Below are 21,853 nucleotides of genomic sequence, written 5' to 3' on the forward strand. Positions count from 1 at the left end.
ATATTCATTCATATATTTTCTACCACTTTTCCTCATATTATATATTATTATTATACATATTATATTATATACAATATATATTATATTATAAATTATTATTAATATTATAATATATATATATTATTTTAAAAAAAAGAAAAAAATACATTTGTATATATTATTCATTCATTCATTTTCTACCGCTTTTCCTCATATTATATATTATTATACATATTATATTATATACAATATATATTATATTAATTATTATTAATATTATAATATATATTATTTAAAAAAAGAAAAATATATATTTTTTATCTATTATTCATTCATTAATTTTCTACCGCTTTTCCTCATATTATATATTATTATTATACATATTATATTATATACAATATATATTATATTAATTATTATTAATTAATAATAAATTATTATTAATATTATATATATATATATTATTTTAAAAAAGAAAAAATATATTTTTTTATATATTATATATTATTATTATATATATTATATTATAGTCGATGTGTGCCCTGTGATTGGCTGGCCACCAGTCCAGGGTGTACTCGGACTTGAACTCGGGTCCCCACTGCAGCCATGCAGCTGTATACGAATACAGTTTACAAGATAATGTAAAATATGAAATGAAATACTATATGACCAGTATATACACTACGAGATCTTGCTAGTGATTATTATTATTATTATTATTTTGTTATTATTATTAATATTAGACAAATATTACACTACTATTACACTAATATTACTGGCCACCAGTCCAGGGTGTACCCCGCCTCTCGCCGGAAGACAGCTGGGATAGGCTCCAGCACCCCCCGCGACGCTCGATGACGAAAAGCAGGTAGAAAATGAATGAATGAATAATAATAACTGTTATTGTCATCATTCACTAAAGAATTGCGCCGAGGCAATATCATTTCCCCTCATTGATGCCACGGCGCCGCTTCAAGACAAGAAACTACAAACCCAATCCTACGTTTTTTTTTTACCCACAAGATGTACAAGATGGATTACTGTCATAAACTTTCATGGCTCAGAGGCTCGAAAATGGAAAAGCCGTTTGTTTTTCCACAACACATTAAACATTCCTATGTTTTTCTCCATGTGTCTCGGGAAAATAACACGGCTAATTCTTTAATTGCTAGTTTATACCTTGTTTTGAACTGATTCATGCACTCGGAATTGTTTTTTAATTATGTTCATACAGTTTGCTCATTAAGAGGATAACGAGAAAAAAAATTAAAAAAAAAAAAATTAGCCAATCACAGGGCTCATATAGACAAACAACCATTCACACTCACATTCATACCTATGGACAATTTGGAGTCGCTAATTAATTAACCTAGCATGTTTTTGGAATGTGGGAGGAAACCGGAGTAAGAAAACGGCCGAGGGTGGAATTGAACTCGAGTCTCCTAGCTGTGTGGCCTACGTGCTAACCACTTTACTACCGCGCGGCCCCTTATTTCGCATACATTTCCGATTTTGACCCAATATTATATCTTGGAAACTATTGCCAATCAGTGTAATCATTACAACTTATTGCAAATGTTGAGCTGAAATTGGAGCAGAACGTCAATGTCTTGAAATTACTTAAAACTTTATTTTGTTTTTAATAATTTTAAAAATAATGAGAAATTTTAATATAAATTATTATAAAATAATAATAATAATTATTATTATTATTACAATTTATTATTACAAAAAAATCATATTATTTGCGACATGCTACAAACACAAACATGGCAGGCACCATGAAATTCAGTCATTTTTCCCCAAAGAAAATGATTAAAATGATTGGAAACATACATAAAATAAATGTAAAATACAGTTAATTGAACAGTTAATTATTAATTTTTTTTTACAGGACGCAACAGGCAAATACAAGGAAACCTTATGGTGTGTAGCTCACCTATAGGACTCCATAACTAAATACAAATAGCTTAAAATTAGCATTATAGGTCCAAAACAACAATTGCACACACACGAGTCTTCTTTACTCTTATGAAGGTGACTATAGGGATGTTATTTCATGTCTAGAGGGCTCTAATGATGTTAGAAACTGTATTTAGAAGGTCGTAAGTAGGTTGTGACTTAATTAACCTAGCATGTTTTTGGAATGTGGAAGGAAACCGGAGTAAGAAAACGGTTTGGAGGGTGGAATTGAACTCGAGTCTCCTAGCTGTGTGGCCTACGTGCTAACCACTTTTCTATCGTGCAGCCCCTTATTTCGCATACATTTCCGATTTTGATTTTGACCCAATATTATATCTTGGAAATTATTGCCAATCTGCACTTGTGACTTAGTGTAATCATTACAACTTATTGCAAATGTTGAGCTGAAATTGGAGCAGAACGTCAATGTCTTGAAATTACTTAAAACTTTATTTTGTTTTTAATAATTTTAAAAATAATGAAAAAATTTTATATAAATTATTATAAAATAATAAAAATTATTATTATTATTACAATTACAATTATTATTACAAAAAAATCATATTATTTGCGACATGCTACAAACACAAACATGGCAGGCACCATGAAATTCAGTCATTTTTCCCCAAAGAAAATGATTAAAATGATTGGAAACATACATAAAATAAATGTAAAATACAGTTAATTGAACACAAAATGAATATTTTGTGTTATAATTATTAATTTTTTTTTTACAGGACGCAACAGGCAAATACAAGGAAACCTTATGGTGTGTAGCTCCCCTATAGGACTCCATAACTAAATACAAATAGCTTAAAATTAGCATTATAGGTCCAAAACAATTGCACACACGCATGGGTCTTCTTGCGTGACTATAGGGATGTTATTTCATGTCTACAGGGCTCTAATGATGTTAGAAACTGTATTTAGAAGGTCGTAAGTAGGTTTTCTATATATTTTTCTACAAATAAAAACAGTAATGGACCAAGAATGGATCCCTGTGGCACACCAGAAGACAGACACAAAATCATTCTTTTTTTTTTTACAGCCAGTCAAATATGACTTGAACACTAAACCAAATTTCCTTGGCAAATACAAGGAGCTAATTCTGAGCAGCACAGCAAACTTGTCGGCTATTGACCCGTTTTTGATTACAGTCCACTTTGCCTCAGGACAACACCAGGCTGCTATTTGTCTTCTGTCTGCAGCGTAAAGCCCAAAGGAGCTTCAAATGAGCTCTTCAGTCTTTCATGGTTTGGCGGATTGCGCCTCTGGGGAGAAATGAGGAGCACACATCTGCCGGCGAAGCGGATATGTTTCCATTTGGGAAAACCATGGATTTAGTCACAGCTGGATGCTTTTGTTTTCATTAACAACAATGGAATGGGGGGGAAAATTCAGCCTATATGCAGCCTATATTCAGCCAACAACAACTACTTTGTACATATACATATTTTTATGTACACAACAAGTATTGACCCCCTATCATTCTGACCTAAACAACAAATAACTACTACAGATAAGATTAGCAGTAAAGAATACTTTATCGGTACTATAAGCTGCCAGGAAATTAGCTTATTCCCGTGTGTCGCATTCCTGTTCTTTACTTTCAACAGTAAGCGATTGTGTATCACGAATACTTCTCAATTTGTTTATTTATATGCTCATAAGAGTCGTGATACCTCCTGTATACTTCAATTCCAACACTACGTATATAATATATATATATATATATATAGTATATGTATGTTTTTAACTCACATAATCGTCTCTCGTCCGTTCAGCCTCGGGACTTCCTGATTGTTGTTACCGCGAGATGTGCCCGTAATTCAGGGACACTCCGAGCATCACACTACCGTTTTATGATGTGCGAATATGTGGTCTGAATAAACGTAAAGACTAAGAAAGAAAAATAAGTGGATATTCCTATCGCGAAGTAAGTACGAATGGGGGGATTTTAATATGCTTGGAAAGCTCGGGAAATGAACTGAAACTTGGATTCGTTCTTAAATTACGTGGTGTCTTCGAACGCAATCCCTCGTCGCTCATAATAATAAAGCAAGGTTTAAGTGTGATTCAAATGTTTTCATGCTGTTAGGTAAATAAGAGTTTCAGTCACGTGTTCTATGTGATTTGAAGCTGTTCATAAATATATATATATATATATATATATATATATATTTTTTTTTTTAATTTTTTTTAAAAAAATTTTATTTTTATTTTTTATTTTTATTTTTTTTAATTTTTTTTTTCTTTTCCGGAAGACTTTAAAGTGTTAAAAAATTTCAGTTTTCTAAACAATTCATTGTGAATCTACATATATATATATATATATATATATATATATATATTCCTATCGCGATATAGACGATTACATTTATTTTATGTATGTTTCCAATCATTTTAATCATTTTAGTCAACCAACCATTCACACTCACATTCATACCTATGGACAATTTGGAGTCGCTAATTAACCTAGCATGTTTTTTTTTTGGAATGTGGGTGGAAACCGGAGTACCCGGAGAAAACCCACGCATGCACGGGGAGAACATGCAAACTCCACACAGAGATGGCCGAAGGGTGGAATTGGACCCTGGTCTCCTCGCTGTCAGGTCTGCGCGCTAACCACTCGACCGCCGTGCCACCCAGTTATAATTATTATTATTATTGACTTACATTTTTTTTGCATATGGGTGTTTCCTGCATCCTCAGAGACATCATGATCCCGCCAACGTGTTCTAGTTCTGCACCAGGGTACTTTGCAACTCCTCCACCAAGTGGGAATAGACTTTCTCAGAGTGGTGGGGGTATGCTGGAGCCTACCCCAGGTGATTTAGAGCGAGAGGTGGGGTACACTCTGGACTTGTAGGTCACCAGCCAATAACAGGAACAGTGTCATTAGGCCTATTTTAGGGTTTTAGGGCTTCAGTCACCCCTAAAATTATTAGATTTTTTTTTATTGATTTTTTAAAAGAATTTTTAGATTTTTTTTTTTTTTTTTTACAAAAAAGAAATCTGACAAAAAAAAAAATCATTGCTATAAAAAAAAAGTTTTTCCTGCTATAGGACATCAAGGCAAGCTGGAGCTAGCTTTTGTGGAGTTGATCTCCGTGATAAAAACATCTCCACTGAAGTTGGAGTTACCAGAAGGTGGCAATGTTTTCTCACAAACATTAGACACATACGCTGCACTTAATTCCGAGGAGCGTGCAATCATCATGCGTTTGTGGATGATCACGTGAATAATGTGAAACATCCACTGCAGGACTGATGCCCACTGATGACAGTGACTGAATGACAGACCTGACCTACGTTTTATTCTCCAATATGGAAAAAAAATGACCTTGATGGTCCTGATGTCATTCAACATCACTGACATGAAAAGGGAGATCCCACCTGAGTTGTTTAACAGAGGGGGCAACACCGTTTTTCCTTCAATGGTTGCGCAGGGGCGTCAAACAGCTCTCATCTGTGTGGTAATGACTGACTTTTTGCGGTTTACAATACCTGCCTGACAAACTGTGAATGTGAGTGTGAATGGTTGTTTGTCTATATGTGCCCTGTGATTGGCTGGCCACCAGTCCAGGGTGTACCCCGCCTCTCGCCTGAAGACAGCTGGGATAGGCTCCAGCACCTTCTGCGACCCTCGTGAGGATAAGCGGTAGAAAATGAATGAATGAATGATTAAATTTGGGTTGCGTGGTGGATGAGTGGTTAGCGTGCAGGCCTCACCGCTTTGAGACCCAAGTTCAATCCCACTCTCGGGCATCTCTGTGTGGAGTTTGCATGTTTATACCCGGTACTCCGGTTTCCTCCCACATTCCAAAAACATGCTAGGTTAATTAGCCACTCCAAATTGTCCATAGGTATGAATGTGAGTGTGAATGGTTGTTTGTCTATATGTGCCCTGTGATTGGCTGTTTCCTCCCACATTCCAAAAAACATGCACATTAAGTCAATTGGATAATTTGTAGTGTCAAGGTGACTATAGGGGTGTTATTCCATGCCTACAGGGCTCTAATAATGTTTAGTTGTCTATATGTGCCCTGTGATTGGCTGACCACCGGTCCAGGGTGTACCCCGCCTCTCGTCTGAAGACAGCTGGGATAGGCTCCAGCACCTTCTGCAACCCTCGTGAAGATAAACGGTAGAAAATGAATGAAATGAATGAATATGAAGTCAGTCGAACTGCAGTACCTTTCGTTACTGCACATTTTCATGTCTCTGGTGAAAGTCACAAGTAAACAAAGCTACTTTCGGTTTCAATTTTGGCTATGTCAAGTTTGTCAACACCCACTGACCGGGGTAAGGTTGGTCTGTAGTAAGAGTTACAGTTAGAAAGTGACTGTTTTTTTTTTTAAAAAAAAACACACAGCAGAGAAGATGCACTGTAATTACAGACACCATGCATTATTTAAGCACAAATGTGAGCGGTGTAGGCAGACCCAAAAAAAAAAAAAAAAAAAAAAAAAGGTCCCGAACTCACAACCCTTAATTTACCTCACGGTGACGCACAACGAGGGCCTCGGAAGGATGCTGGGCTGACAGAGTGAAGTTGTGTGTGTTATTTACCAATCCACTGCACTTGAACGTCCTTATCCCGAGGCTTCCTAAGTAAAGGGCAGAGTATTCCTTATGAATACTTCATCATCAAAGCGCAATTTTACTCCATTTGTGTGGAGCGGTTTCTTCCAATGTAAAAATAAAGTTAATATGTTAATCCACATAAAGGAATATGAAAGCTGCGTCATCCTTTTGAGTGATTTTAATGTACTTTTATGTATATGTTAATTACTCATATTAGGCGAAAATTTCAAAAACATGTTTCCTAAGAGAGCGGATGAAAGAAAGTCGATACGACGGAGCAAGTGAAGGGATTCATTGTGACAGGAGGACTTCAGTCTTCGTGCATGGGCGATTTGCCGGGAAGAACAAGGATGACTTGGGGCATTTAAGTCATATTTTAACACACTACCGTGATCCCGTAGAGTCCACCGTCCATCCGACCGTTTTCCGAGACTCGACTATAATAAGTGAATTTCCACAAAGTTGCATAAATGCAATATTTTCGTAGTTAGAGCACAGAAAACCTACTTGTGACCTTCTAAATGCGGTTTCTGACATCATTAGAGTGGGCTGCATGGTGGTCGAGTGGTTAGCGCGCAGACCTCACAGCTAGGAGACCCCGAGTTCAATCCCACCCTGTGGAGTTTGCATGTTTTCTCCGGGTACTCCGGTCTCCTCCCACAATCTAAAAACATGCTAGGTTAATTAGCGACTCCAAATTGTGAGTGTGAATGGTTGTTTGTCTATATGTGCCCTGTGATTGGCTGGCCACCAGTCCAGGGTGTACCCCGCCTCTTGCCCGGAGACAGCTGGGATAGGCTCCGGCACCCCCTGCGACCCTCGTGAGGAATGAATGAATGAACATCATTAGAGCCCTCTAGACATGAAATAGCATCCCTATAGTCACCTCCATAAGACTCATGCTTGTGTGCAATTGTTGTTTTGGACCTATAATGCTCATTTTAAGCTATTTGTATTTAGTTATGGACTCCTATAGGGGAGCTACACACCATAAACCTTTATAGATCTTCCAGAATCTGCACCTATTCCAGTTGTATTTCCTTGGATTTCCAACACGGTCGGTTGTAATTAATTTTATCAGTGGTTCAAGTCATATTTGAATGATTTTGATTTTTCATGTTCATGTTAAAGGTTAAATAACTGTTAATAGTTATCCTCCCTATCCGTGTGGAAGTGGTAAGTTTTTGGCTTTTTAAGTAACTTAAAGGTCCCCTTTAAGCATGTACAGTAAATTGGGTGACAATTAGCAAATTAAGGACAGCGATTAAAAAAAATACTTTTTCAACATTTTATGTTAATTAAAAAAAATTATTAATGTATTTTTTTGCGCACAGGCCTCACAGCGAGGAGACCCGAGTTCAATTCCACCTTTAGGAAATAACTTGGAGGCTACCTTTTAGGTGGCTAGCTCTCTAGTTTGCGAGTTAGCATGTGTCTCAAGACCCTGCAGTTGCGCAATATGTTGTAAATAAAAAGAGTATAAATGTGACTATAGTCGTGTTTTGTCATGTCTACAGGGCTCTAATAATGCTTTGTTCATTTTAATATGAAAAAATAATTTGTCTACCCACCAACTATATGTGGTTTATTAAGTTTTTATTATTTGTTGTTTTATTGTTATTATTATTATTATATTTATTTATTTATTACTGATTGATTGGTTTTCTTTATTCTTGATTTGTTTATTTATTTTTCATCTTATTTTGTGTAGAAAAATAAAAAGTAAGATATTTGAGAACAGTGGAATGTTTTATCAGAGCTTTTATTGTAGAAAATTGGAACCAAAGCGACGTTTTTTTAAATTTTTTTGTTTTTAATAAATGCGTTTTTTTTTTTGTTTTTTTTTGGAAAACCTGATGCAGCCCATTCTCACCCAGACCCGAGCTCCAGTGGCCCCCAAGTAAATTGAGTTTGAGACCCCATTATATTAGATGATATAACTTATATTGTTTGTAGTAAATAAACAATCACTTCAATTTGGACTCACTGGTCAAGCGAAGTTCAGAGCGGTCTCGGGGGGACCCTGTGCTGGTCGCCCCCGGGCCTTCTACTCGTCACATTGACCGATGTCATCCAGGTGTCTGTTTGGATAAGCGTCTACCTCGCTCTCTGCTCGGAAAAGTACATTTTGGCTCTCAAAGTCCAATTTGTTGAAGGCTATGAAAAGCTATAACAGTTTAGCAACGCTTTTCCAATGTACTAGTAACTTGTAGTACTATGTACTAGGGTTGTGAACAATAAACCGAGAGAAATGGATCGATAACAATCAGCCATAAATCCATAGATGAATTGATTGTAGAGACACGCAAGACTAGCAAACGGTCGACAGTGAAAAACCGTTAAAACATGACTTAACTGAGATTAACTGACTTTGAAAGATAAAGCTTTGGGAATTCCAGCCAACCACAGTGAAAAATGGCGCAAAACATTGCTGAACGCAGCGACGACTCATCCAAGAAGTCACAAAAGACCCCACAATAACATCCAAAGAACCGAAGGCCTCACTCGCCTCAGTTAAGGTCCGTGTTCATGACTCCACCGTAAGAAAGAGACTCGGAAAAACATTAATGCTCATCTCAATTTTGCCCAAAAAACCTCTTGATGATCCACAAGATCTTTGGGAAAATACTCTGTGGTCCGATGACACAAAAGTTGATATTTCGGAAAGTGTATGTCCCATTACATTTCGAGTAAAAGTAACACCACATTTCAGAAAAAGAACATCATACATACAGTAAAATATGGTGGTGGGAGTGTGATGGTCTGCGCTGGAAAAGCCTCCAATGTGGCTGAATTGCAACAATTTCTGCAAAACGAGTGAGCCAAAATTCCTTGAAGAGACTCACTGCAAGTTATCACAAATGTTCGATTGCGGTTGTTGCTGCTAAGGGTAGCCCAACCAGTTATTATTTTTAGCTTAAATTCATTAATTCCACACAGAGATGGCCGAGAGTGGAATTGAACTCGGATCTCTTGCCTGCACGCTAAAAATACATTCATTAATTTTTTTTAAATTAACATAAAATGTTGAAAAACTATTTTTTTTTATCGCTGTCCTTAATTTACTAAGTGTCACCCAATTTACTGTACATGCTTTTTTTCTTATGTTTTTCCATTTTTCTGACTTATAAATGTCGTTAGAATGTTGTATTCTCGTATTAAACGATGCCAAAGTTTCCGATAAATGAGGTTTGCGCATTTAGAAGTGAGCCCTGAAAGAAGTTTGAGATGGCTCAAAACGCTCTGTTTCAAAAGGTGTCGTAAAACTGGCCCTTTTGTGATGTCACAGAGGGCGGACTTCCTTATATGGGCGTGTCTGCTCTGCTTTACTTTCTAGTAAAGCCACATTTGTTTACAATTTTCTAACGGCGCCACCATGAAAACACGGGGAGAACATGCAAACTCCACACAGAGATGGCCGAGGGTGGAATTGAACTCGGGTCTCCTCGCTGTGAGGCCTGTGCGCAAAAAAATACATTAATAATTTTTTTTTAAATTAACATAAAATGTTGAAAAACTATTTTTTTAATCGCTGTCCTTAATTTGCTAATTGTCACCCAATTTACTGTACATGCTTAAAGGGAACCTCTTATGTTTTTCCATTTTTCTGACTTATAAATGTCGTTAGAATGTTGTATTCTCGTATTAAACGATGCCAAAGTTTCCGATAAATGAGGTTTGCGCATTTAGAAGTGAGCCCTGAAAAAAGTTTGGGATGGCTCAAAACGCTCTGTTTCAAAAGGTGTCGTAAAACTGGCCCTTTTGTGATGTCACAGAGGGCGGACTTCCTTATATGGGCGTGTCTGCTCTGCTTTACTTTCTAGTAAAGCCACATTTGTTTACAATTTTCTAACGGCGCCACCATGAAAACACGGGGAGAACATGCAAACTCCACACAGAGATGGCCGAGGTTGGAATTGAACTCGGGTCTCTTAGCTGCGAGGCCTGCGCACTAACCACTCGACCACCGCGCAACCTTTTTAGAGGAAATTAATCAATTTATTTATAAGCGACTAAAATCAGGAAGTGGGCAACCACTTTTTCACACCACTGTAAGTGTGGTTCGATTTCTTTACAGTTGCAGTCTTATCTTAATGGACAGTTTGATTTAAGCTAATGTAGTCGGGTTTTTCTCATGACTCACGCTGCCGTTAAATGGATTCAAGAGCCACCAGTAAAGCTGGATTCTTCTTCTACTTCTTTTTTTTTTTTTTTTTTTTAACGGAACTTAATATCCCATTGACAGCAGCGCCGTAATGATGCACATTAATCCTGGTCTTATTTCACACGCTCATGATGCGGCAATTAGTGATGAGTCACTGCAGGATTTAGAAGGCGACCCCCCCCGGACCCCCCGCCCCCCCGCTGCGTCTTGCTTGTACGCCAACTGGTCACCAATCAGAGAGACGCAGGAAAGACGTATAGTTGATTTATGTGTTGGGGAGCGAGGAGCTGTGATGTCATCCTCTTATGTCTTATGTCATCTTCGCTCCTTCTTTTCATTCCCTCAAGTTTCAATTTGAGGGAGTTTGCGCTGGAATGTTGTTGCGTATTTATTAGAAACATGACTTTTTTCATTCATTAATGCGGTGAGGCCTGCACGCTAAAAATACATTAATTCAATTAAGAAAAAATTATAATTTTTTTATTAATTTGCTAACGTGTCACCCAATTTACTGTACATGCTAAAAAGGGGACCTCTTATGTTTTTCCTTATGTTGTTGTGATGTCACAGAGGGTGGACTTCCTTATATGGGCGCGTCTGTAGGCTCCACACAGAGATGGCCAAAAGTGTGTCTCGTAGTTATGAGGCCTGCGCGCTAACCACTCGACCACCGTGCAGCCCCCACTCCAGATGATGGAGGTCTGAGTTTGCATGTTCTCCCCGTGCATGCGTGGGTTTTCTCCGGGTACTCCGGTTTCCTCCCACATTCCAAAAACATGCTAGGTTAATTAGCGACTCCAAATTATCCATAGGTATGAATGTGAGTGTGAATGGTTGTTTGTCTATATGTGCCCTGTGATTGGCTGGCCACCGGTCCAGGGTGTACCCCGCCTCTCACCCGAAGACAGCTGGGATAGGCTCCAGCAACCCCCACAACCCTCGTGAGGATAATAAGAATAATAATCATAATAATTATTATATAACTATAAATATAGTTATAATTAAATATTATAATACATTTTTAATTAATTATAATAATTATCATTATTATTAATTGAAAAATAAATATAGCTATTATATTTTATAATACGTGTTTTAATTAATAATAATAATAATTATTATTAATAATAATAATATAAAATCTAATTATTAATTATATTCAAAATATAATAAAATATAATTATAATTAATTGTAAAAAATAATAAAAAAATAATTATTAATAAAACAATTTATAATTAATTATTAATAGCACCCCCCCGCGACCTTTGTGAGGAAAAGCGGTAGAAAATGAATGAATGAATGAATACATTTTAAATTAATTATAATAATTATCATTATTATTAATTGAAAAATAAATATAGCTATTATATTTTATAATATGTGTTTTAATTAATAATAATAATAATTATTATTATTAATAATAATAATATAAAATCTAATTATTAATTATATTCAAAATATAATAAAATATAATTATAATTAATTGTAAAAAAATAATAAAAAATAATTATTAATAAAAACAATTAATAATTAATTAGAAAATGAATGAATGAATGAATGGAAAAGGTCCTAGCTTAGAGATGAATAATACTAGATGATGCTGAATATGAAGCAGCAGATTTGTTTCCATAGCAACAGTAACCGTTATTGCAGGGCTGCACCCGAAACAACAGCGAAGGCAACACAAAAATAATACAATAAAATATTAATATTCACACGTTTAGTTTCCACCAAAGATCCTACTAAGTACTCGGAACAGACTTTTTCAAGCCCGTGAGATTAGGATACACACACACACACACACACACACTGCCACCACTACGTTGCTAACGCCAACGACTTTGTGGTTGTGAATGAAGAGTTCAATCGCTGGCTCGGTCATTAAAAATGATGAGGGGGGGGGGTAAGGGGGGGGGGGGGTGAGTCATGCTGCCTCCAGCATGATCAAAGTTTCATGGTGCTCCATCTGCCCTGACAGTCCAAACAGAAGCAGACCAAAGGAACAAGCAGCCTTGGTCTGTCCGATAGTAAACATTTGTCCTTTTTCAGTGTTTGTGTTTAGCGCCTCGGCATCGCGTTATCAATCTTTGCTTCAGTTTTTTTGTCTAAAATAATCATAATTCTGACACAATATAGAAGCCGTTTATCTAACTCTTGCACCGTCCATATTAAGATTCATTTCGATTGCTGTTGCAGAAGTGAAACTTAAGCTTGTGTAGAAGTGAGAGTTAAGCACGTGTGAGTGAGAACAATACATCTAATGCGCCTCCAGTCTCTCCAGTCTTCCAGGATTTTTCCACCACTTCAGTCATATGTAGGTGTTGTGCAACCCTGATTGTGCTATGTGAGTGTATATTTATTGGTGTATTTCAGCTGTCTTCAATTTATTTCCACAAACATGCATGTTTTTGTAGCATTGTCTAGTGAGAAGCGAGAAGCAACTGGTAAGGTTATTATTATTATATTTAATTAATTTAATTAATTTAATTAATTTAATTAATTTAATTAATTTAATTAATTTAATTAATTTAATTAATTTATTTTATTTTATTTTTTTAGTTGTTGTTACGTTGTCAAAATGTCACTGTGGTAAAACGTCACATTTGGAGTCCCAAGAATAGAAGCTAGGCGGATAATTCTTGCTAACTAGCTAGTCCCCAGCGGGACAAAAAGGAGCTCCAAACTAACTGCATTGCGTGTTTGGGTTTTTTTGTCACTGTCACACAACAAAATGTCACTGTGGTAGAAAGTCACATTTGGAGTCGGAAGAATAGAAGCTCGGCAGATAATTCTTGCTAGCTAGCTAGTCCCTATCGGCACAAAAAGGAGCTCCAAACTAACTGCATTGAATTAGTGCTTTTTTTTTTACAAACAAAATGTCACTGTGGTAAAAAGTCACATTTGGAGTCGGAAGAATAGAAGCTGGGCAGATAATTCTTGCTAGCTAGCTAGTCCCTATCGGGACAAAAAGGAGCTCCAAACTAACTGCATTGAATTAGTGCTTTTTTTTACAAACAAAATGTCACTGTGGTAGAAAGTCACATTTGGAGTCAGAAGAATAGAAGCTGGGCGAATAACTCTTGCTAGCTAGCTAGTCCCCAGCGGGACAAAAAGAAGCTCCAAACTAACTGTATTGAATTAGTGTTTTTTACAAACAAAATGTCACTGTGGTAGAGAGTCACATTTGGAGTTCGAAGAATAGAAGCTAGGCGGATAATTCTTGCTAGCTAGCTAGTCCCCAGTGGGACAAAACGGAGCTCCAAACTAACTGCATTGCGTGTTTGTTTGTTTTTTACAAACAAAATGTCACTGTGGTAGAAAGTCACATCAATAGCGACTTGAGAAAGTTTGTACATACCCGATGGACGTAAATATACCCAGTGGGACAAAAAGGAGCTCCAAACTAACTGTATTGAATTAGTGTTTTTTACAAACAAAATGTCACTGTGGTAGAGAGTCACATTTGGAGTCCGAAGAATCGAAGTTAGGCGGATAATTCTTGCTAGCTAGCTAGTCCCCAGCGGGACAAAAAGGAGCTCCAAACTAACTGCATTGCGTGTTTGGTTTTTTTTTACAAACAAAATGTCACTGTGGTAGAAAGTCACATCGATAGCGACTTGAGAAAGTTTGTACATACCCGATGGACGTAAATATTCCCAGTGGGACAAAAAGGAGCTCCAAACTAACTGCATTGTGTGTTTTTTTTTTTTACAAACAAAATGTCACTGTGGTAGAAAGTCACATTTGGAGTCCGAAGAATAGAAGCTGGGCAGATAATTCTTCCTAGCTAGCTAGTCCCTATCGGGACAAAAAGGAGCTCCAAACTAAAACTGCATCGTGTGTTTGTTTTACAAACAAAATATCACTGTGGTAGAAAGTCACATTTGGAGTCGGAAGAATAGAAGCTAGGCGGATAATTCTTGCTAGCCCAGCGGGACAAAAAGGAGCTCCAAACTAAAACTGCATTGTGTGTTTGTTTTACAAACAAAATGTCACTGTGGTAGAAAGTCACATCAATAGAGACTTGAGAAAGTTTGTACATACCCGATGGACGTAAATATTCCCAGTGGGACAAAAAGTAGCTCCAAACTAACTGCATTGCGTGTTTTTTTTATATATAAAAAAATGTCACTGTGATAGAAAGTCACATTAATAGAGACTTGAGAAAGTTTGTACATACCCGATGGACGTAAATATTCCCAGTGGGACAAAAAGTAGCTCCAAACTAACTGCATTGCGTGGTTTTTTTTATATAAAAAAATGTCACTGTAATAGAAAGTCACATTAATAGAGACTTGAGAAAGTTTGTACATACCCGATGGACGCATATATTCCCAGTGGGACAAAAAGTAGCTCCAAACTAACTGCATTGTGTGTTTTTTTTATAAAAAAAATGTCACTGTGGTAGAAAGTCACATCAATAGAGACTTGAGAACATTTGTACATACCCGATGAACGTAAATATTCCCAGTGGGACAAAAAGTAGCTCCAAACTAACTGCATTGAATTGCTTTTTTTTGACAACCCTACTAATTATACAGCAATACCAACACAATAATACAATGATTCAATTTTATTACATACAATTATTAATAAAATAGCCAGACAAAACGCCCACCCACTACCACAGTGATCATCTCGTGGACTTTGCAGGCATATTTTGCCCAGCAACTTTTCCAGCATGACTCACCCAAGGCGACTGGGAGGGGATTTAAAAAAAAAAAAAAAGAAGGTGAGGTGGAGCAACGAGATGGCAGGCGTCAAATAAAAAAAGGTGTTCGTCTCGTCGAAGTCACAATCCGAGACGACACGATGAAGCCGCGCACCGCCGCCACGCAGAGCTCCGTGACGCGCCTCGGAGGCGCGCTTTTGTGCGCGCTGGCGCTGCTCTCCTGCGCCTCGCAAGCCCACGTCCTGGATTCCGAGTCCGAGGAGGAGTTGAACCGCAGAGCGCTGCGAGATTTTTACCCGAAAGGACCCAATTTGACCAGCGAGAAGCAACTGGTAGAGTTATTATTATTATTATTATTATTATTATTTTTAACTTGTTGTTACTTTAAAAGTGTTCTTTGCGTGGCAGCTTGGAGCTCTCCAAGAAGTTCTCGAAAAGCTTCAGGCTAAACGGCTGCCTTTGTGGGAGAAGAAATTCGGCCAAGTCCCGACGGTAAACTTACAAATATGTCATATATTTCCATGATATTATTGTCAATATTTCCATTTTACAAGATAATTGAATGGTTCTTAACTGGTCATAACTATAAACAGAATAAACACAGGATTTAAAATTAAATAAATATATGATTTTATTAAGAAACTTGTTTGTGTTTAGCAAAATTTGGACCACATCCTGAAAAATAAATGGCCCACTTTAATATTTTAATATTTTATAACAATAAAAAAATATGCAGTTTGCTCTTTTTACCCCCATATTGGCTGTTGTTTTTTATTTATTTGGTTATTTATTTTCCAAATATTTCATCTTTCCTCTTCAAAAATCTTTGTACCCCCCAAAATTATGACTTTATTCCCATAATAATATATATTTTTCAAAAATCAAAACATTTGGTTAGTTTCTCATATTATTATGACTTAAAATGTGCTTTTCTTTCATATTTATTAATATTTTTTCCTTATAATATTTTGAAATATTCTTATAAAGTTGCAGCTATTTTTTTTCCTCATTTTTGCTGTGTTTTTTTCAACTATTTCAAATTTCTTATGAATTTTGTTACATAACTATGACTTCATTCACATAATATTTTTACATTATTCTCATGGCATTTAAAATATTTCTGCAAAATATATACTTGAAAAAATTACAAATTTATTCAGTGAAAAAACTTATATATTTAAAAATATTTCTGGTATAAAATTATGACTTTTTCTCTTTAGATTCCAACAGGAAAAAGGAACCATTTATGTTTTTTTAAGGTGTGCTTAAACCAGTGGACACTAGATGGCAGCATTAGTCCTATTCTCTGAGCCCATTATGATACAACTGTATTGTATAATCATAACATGAAAATAATCATGTCTTTTATCTCCTGCAGTGCGACATCGGCGAGCAGTGCGCGGTGAGGAAAGGCGCTCGGATCGGGAAGATGTGCGACTGTCCTCGAGGAGCGTTCTGCAACTTCTTCTTGCTCAAGTGCTTATGAGCTTTTTATGAATGTCGCACCGAGACGTCCGATACATTGTCTTTGGAATTGTATGTTTATACTTTTGAATGAAAAAGCCGGGGAGGTGACATGTGAGTGGTGTGACATGTGAATGATAGAAATTAATAATACAATGGAACCTCGCTTTTTGGTTAATAACTTGTTGCAAAAATACCGAAAATTATTTTTTTTTATTATATTATTTATTTATTATAATTTAAAAAAAATATAGTCAGCAAAAAATCATGTTGTTTTGTGGTTGAATACAGCATATTATTAGTCTAAAATATTTTAAATAAATTTTAATTTGATAAAAATTTCAAAATGAGCTAAAATACAAATGTAAGACATTCAGACTGATTCTATGTAGTATTCTACATTGGCCACTAGGTGTCAGTAATGTTACAGTAATCTTCAGTGAGCTTACATACATTTATAGCAACCAAAACTAGCATGAGTCTTATTTATGTCTTAAACGGCTTATTTTCTCTTATTATGTCAACCATATTGGATAATACGAGTATAAAGGTCTATATATAGGGGTGTTATATCATGTCTAGAGGGCTCTAATAATGTTAAAGAGCATATTTAGAAGGTCGTAAATTGCTCTAATTACAAAAATGTACTATTTATAAATACGGATTCCTGCAATAAACGAGGAGTTGCGTAACTTTTAATGTATACTTTTGTTGTATGTTATTTATTGAATGCTTTCTTTGGCCCCGTGGCAGGTGATTTAGCGGTCACACATGTTTTGTTTGGGCACCCGATTCTGCGAAATAAGAGTGAGAAAAGGGAAAAACTGGTGTGTTCCGTGCACGAAAACCGAGGTTACACTGTATTGTGATTTCTTCAAAAGTTTTAAGACACTTCGTAATGCTGTTCAATGGGAAAGTGTCTCTAAACTTTTGATACTGGTACTGTATATATGCAGCATAATACTCACCACAGGGACGAGCACGGTCTTATGATCACATAAATCACAAAAATGCTCACTTTTGCAAAGGTTTTTCTTTATCATTATGGTTGTATATTTTGCACTGAGCAATGTTCGAGTCCACGACTCGACTCAAAACATCTCTCTGTAAACAATGCAGTATGACTGAGCGTACTTTATGTGATTGTTTGACGCCACCAATAGCCTTTAAGTCCAAAAACTGGGTTTTTTTTTGTCACCATAAAATGTTTGTGGATGTGACGTGATGTGAGAAATAAACGGTGAATTGTGTTTTGTAAAGCAGTTGCAGTCGTCAAATACTCTTTTTAACCATGGAAGGACGTCAACAGCTATCGATTAGTGATGCCTGTTTTGCAGTCCACACCTAATTTCCCCCCTCCCCAACAGAGGCGCCCCATATATATTGTGCTCCGAATGGTAAATTAAATATCGAGCCAGCGATAGGAAATGGCGGGCTTCCGTCAATGAAGTAATGATTATATAACAGCGAAATAACTTCTCTGTAATGTACTGCAAGCTGGCATCGGATTCGGACTTGGGTGTAATTACCTGCTGAACATTCCGTACACGCTATGATTATTCTCAATCAAATACCGATGTTTAAAAAAAAAAAACGCTGTATACAATAGAGATAGGGATTTTTGGCTCTTTGAAGGGAGCCGGATCTTGGTGAGCTGTTCCATTCAAAGAGCCGTTCAAAAAATAAACGGCTAATTTTTGGCTCATTTTTTATATTTATGTAGCCTTAAGAAGCATTAACTGGTTTTATCATTAAATAATCACTGGGAGTAATGAATTTAAACATCCCACCAATATGAATTTGAATTATTATGAAATATTGATTATAACCTTTTAAAGTCTGATCTGGATTCATTGTGAATGTTCCACAGGGTGGTGCTATAACGCTCTGCTTTGACAGTGACGTCACTGTTTTGAAATACCCATTGTGTCCATTGTACAATTCCCATCGTTCATGGTAATGAGTCGTTCAAAAGAACCGATTCTTTCTTTCTTCCTTCCTATTTGTTTCCTTCCTTCCTTCCTATTTTTTTCCTTCCTTCCTTCCTTCCTTCCCTCCTATTTTTTTCCTTCCTTCCTTCCTTCCTTCCTATTTTTTTTCCTTCCTTCCTTCCTTCCTTCCTTCCTTCCTTCCTTCCTTCCTTCCTTCCTTCCTTCCTTCCTTCCTTCCTTCCTTCCTTCCTTCCCTCCTATTTTTTTCCTTCCTTCCTTCCTTCCTTCCTTCCTTCCTTCCTTCCTTCCTATTGTTTTCCTTCCTTCCTTCCTTCCTATTGTTGTCCTTCCTTCCTATTTTTTTCCTTCCTTCCTTCCTTCCTTCCTTCCTTCCTTCCTTCCTTCCTTCCTTCCTTCCTTCCTTCCTTCCTTCCTTCCTTCCCTCCTATTTTTTTCCTTCCTTCCTTCCTTCCTTCCTTCCTTCCTTCCTTCCTTCCTATTGTTTTCCTTCCTTCCTTCCTTCCTATTGTTGTCCTTCCTTCCTATTTTTTTCCTTCCTTCCTTCCTTCCTTCCTTCCTTCCTTCCTTCCTTCCTTCCTTCCTTCCTTCCTTCCTATTGTTTTCCTTCCTTCCTATTTTTTTCCTTCCTTCCTTCCCTCCTATTTTTTCCTTCCTTCCTTCCTATTTTTTTCCTTCCTTCCTTCCTTCCTTCCTTCCTTCCTTCCTTCCTATTTTTCCTTCCTTCCTTCCTTCCTATTGTTTTCCTTCCTTCCTTCCTTCCTTCCTTCCTTCCTTCCTTCCTTCCTTCCTTCCTTCCTTCCTTCCTTCCTTCCTTCCTACCTACCTACCTATCTATCTATCTATCTATCTATCTATCTATCTATCTATCTATCTATCTATCTATCTATCTATCTGGAATAGAATTAATCACCAATCGAGAAAATTAATTCACTGTTGTGGGGTCTTTTGTGACCTCTTGTATGAGTCATCACTGTGCTCATGGGTTCAGTTTGGTTAACCGGCCAATCCCGGGAAGGTTCACCGCTGTTCCATGTCCATTTGTGGAGAAGAATGGCTCTCGTTGTGTTGTGCTGGAGTCCCAAAGCTTTTTTTTAGAAATGCCTTTATAACCTTTTTCACACCGCTGTGTATCAAAGTAGGTTTTTTATTCTTTGTATTTTTTAAGTGTGCAGGAGTAGGCGGGACGTGACTTCAAGTCAAATGTCTGAGAAAAGTTGGGGAACTACTGTACTACTAGTACAAACACTGCTCTTTGTACTGCATGTACAAGGGCCAAGTGAACCCAAATACACCTCTTGGTGGAGATGTGCTTCTAATGAGCAGAACGACACTGACAGGAGACACATGGGCAATTAGGAGGACTGACAGCGATGGAGCCAGTACCGCGATGATGAGACACGGCAAACTTCTTTTTTAGTACAAATGTCACAAGAGCTGACTCACAAAGAGAACTCCAATCTGAAGGATTGGTGTGTGTGCGTTTTAACCATGTGACCACATATGAACTGTATATATTTTTTAAATAAAATAATAGGCCACATTTCCAAATTTGATGCCTCTTTATTATTATTATTGACCCTAGATTATTTAAAATTTGACGTAGTTATTGTTGTAATCAAAAAGAGATCACACCCCTACATATTATACATAAAAACATATTTCGATCTGTGATTAAATGCAATTAATTTTCATATAATTAATTATATTTAATTATAATATTATATTTCTATAATATTATTATAATATTATACATTTATATATTATATTTAATTATAATATTCTTATTTTATAATATTATTACAATATTATACATTTAATTATAATTAATTATATCAAAATAAAAATGTATTTCTATCTGTGATTAAATGCAATTAATTTTTATAGAATTAATTATATTTAATTATAATATTATATTTTTATAATATTATTATAATATTATACATTTATATATTATATTTAATTATTATATTATAATTTTATAATATTATTATAATATTATACATTTAATTATAATTAATTATATCAAAATAAAAAAAATCTATCTGTGATTAAATGCAATTAATTTTATAGAATTAATTATATTTAATTATATTATATTTTTATAATATTATTATAATATTATACATTTATATATTTTATTTATATATTATATTTAATTATAATATTATAATATTATATATAATATAATATTTAATTATAATTCATTATATCAAAATTAATTGCATTTAATCACAGATAGAAATGTGTTTTTATTTTTTAAATTAATTATAATTACATTTCTAATATTATAATTCAATATAATAATAATTATAATTATTAATTAATTGCATTATAATAATAATGCAATTAATTATGATATATTTATTATTATTATATATTTCTTTATAATTATTATATATAGTTAACTATTGACAGACTGTTATTAATTGCACTTAAATATTTTAATCGATTGACAGCCCGACTTTTAAAAGGGGACCAATTATTTTTGTGTTTTTTTGTGTTGAGTTCTGGACTCCTATAGAGTAGCTACACACAATAACCAGCACAGATAGCTTTCTAGAACTTCCAGAATCTGCACCTATTCAGCTGTATTTTTTTTTTGGATTCCGTGGTTCCCATGAAAATGGTCTGCACCATTGGAAGTGTAGGAGGAGTTAGCGGCATCCCTCACGACTGAAGGCCCCGAGTGGGAATAACAAGAGGAATACTGGGAATTGTTTGGTATGGAATTGATATCCAACTTTTGGCAATATCGCCCTTTGAACGCCGAAGCTCAGCTGTCGCAAATTCCATCAATCAATCAAAGATGACATGTTTTCATTAGCACGGGATAAACAGCCGTGCTAATTGGGTTCTGCCTGAACCAAATCCCATTCATCTTGGTCGCTGCGCAGCCACACTTTGTCCAGATGGGAATGATTTGTCTCGAATCCCCTCGGGAATTGCCTTCGGTCCAAAGCGCTGCTCATTTGTGTGCCATCATTTGACCGAGCCGTAAAGAACGAGGGATGAAATCAAATAATGATTGGGGGGAGAGCTGGATGGAGAAAACGAAGAGGAGACGAATGACC

General features: G+C 35.9%; 1 protein-coding gene across 1 annotated transcript; it reads left to right on the plus strand.

Annotated features, from left to right (window-relative positions):
- The first annotated feature begins 15,459 nt into the window (after positions 1 to 15,459).
- Positions 15,460 to 18,089, plus strand: cart3 (cocaine- and amphetamine-regulated transcript 3). The gene is made up of 3 exons (XM_058077503.1): positions 15,460 to 15,698; positions 15,775 to 15,858; positions 16,745 to 18,089. The coding sequence occupies exons 1-3, from the start codon at positions 15,507 to 15,509 to the stop codon at positions 16,850 to 16,852; spliced, it is 384 nt and encodes a 127-aa protein (XP_057933486.1). The 5' UTR covers positions 15,460 to 15,506; the 3' UTR covers positions 16,853 to 18,089.
- The last annotated feature ends 3,764 nt before the right edge of the window (positions 18,090 to 21,853 follow it).

This window comes from Doryrhamphus excisus, chromosome 7 (assembly GCF_030265055.1).
Source record: "Doryrhamphus excisus isolate RoL2022-K1 chromosome 7, RoL_Dexc_1.0, whole genome shotgun sequence".
In the NCBI taxonomy this organism is placed as follows: Eukaryota; Metazoa; Chordata; class Actinopteri; order Syngnathiformes; family Syngnathidae; genus Doryrhamphus; species Doryrhamphus excisus.

Excerpts from the sequence above, each read along its gene's own strand:
- cart3 (XM_058077503.1), top strand. The coding sequence starts at position 15,507 with ATGAAGCCGCGCACCGCCGCCACGCAGAGCTCCGTGACGCGCCTCGGA. Across the intron at positions 15,699-15,774 it reads TGACCAGCGAGAAGCAACTG|CTTGGAGCTCTCCAAGAAGT; the intron begins GTAGAGTTATTA and ends TTTGCGTGGCAG. Across the intron at positions 15,859-16,744 it reads AATTCGGCCAAGTCCCGACG|TGCGACATCGGCGAGCAGTG; the intron begins GTAAACTTACAA and ends TATCTCCTGCAG.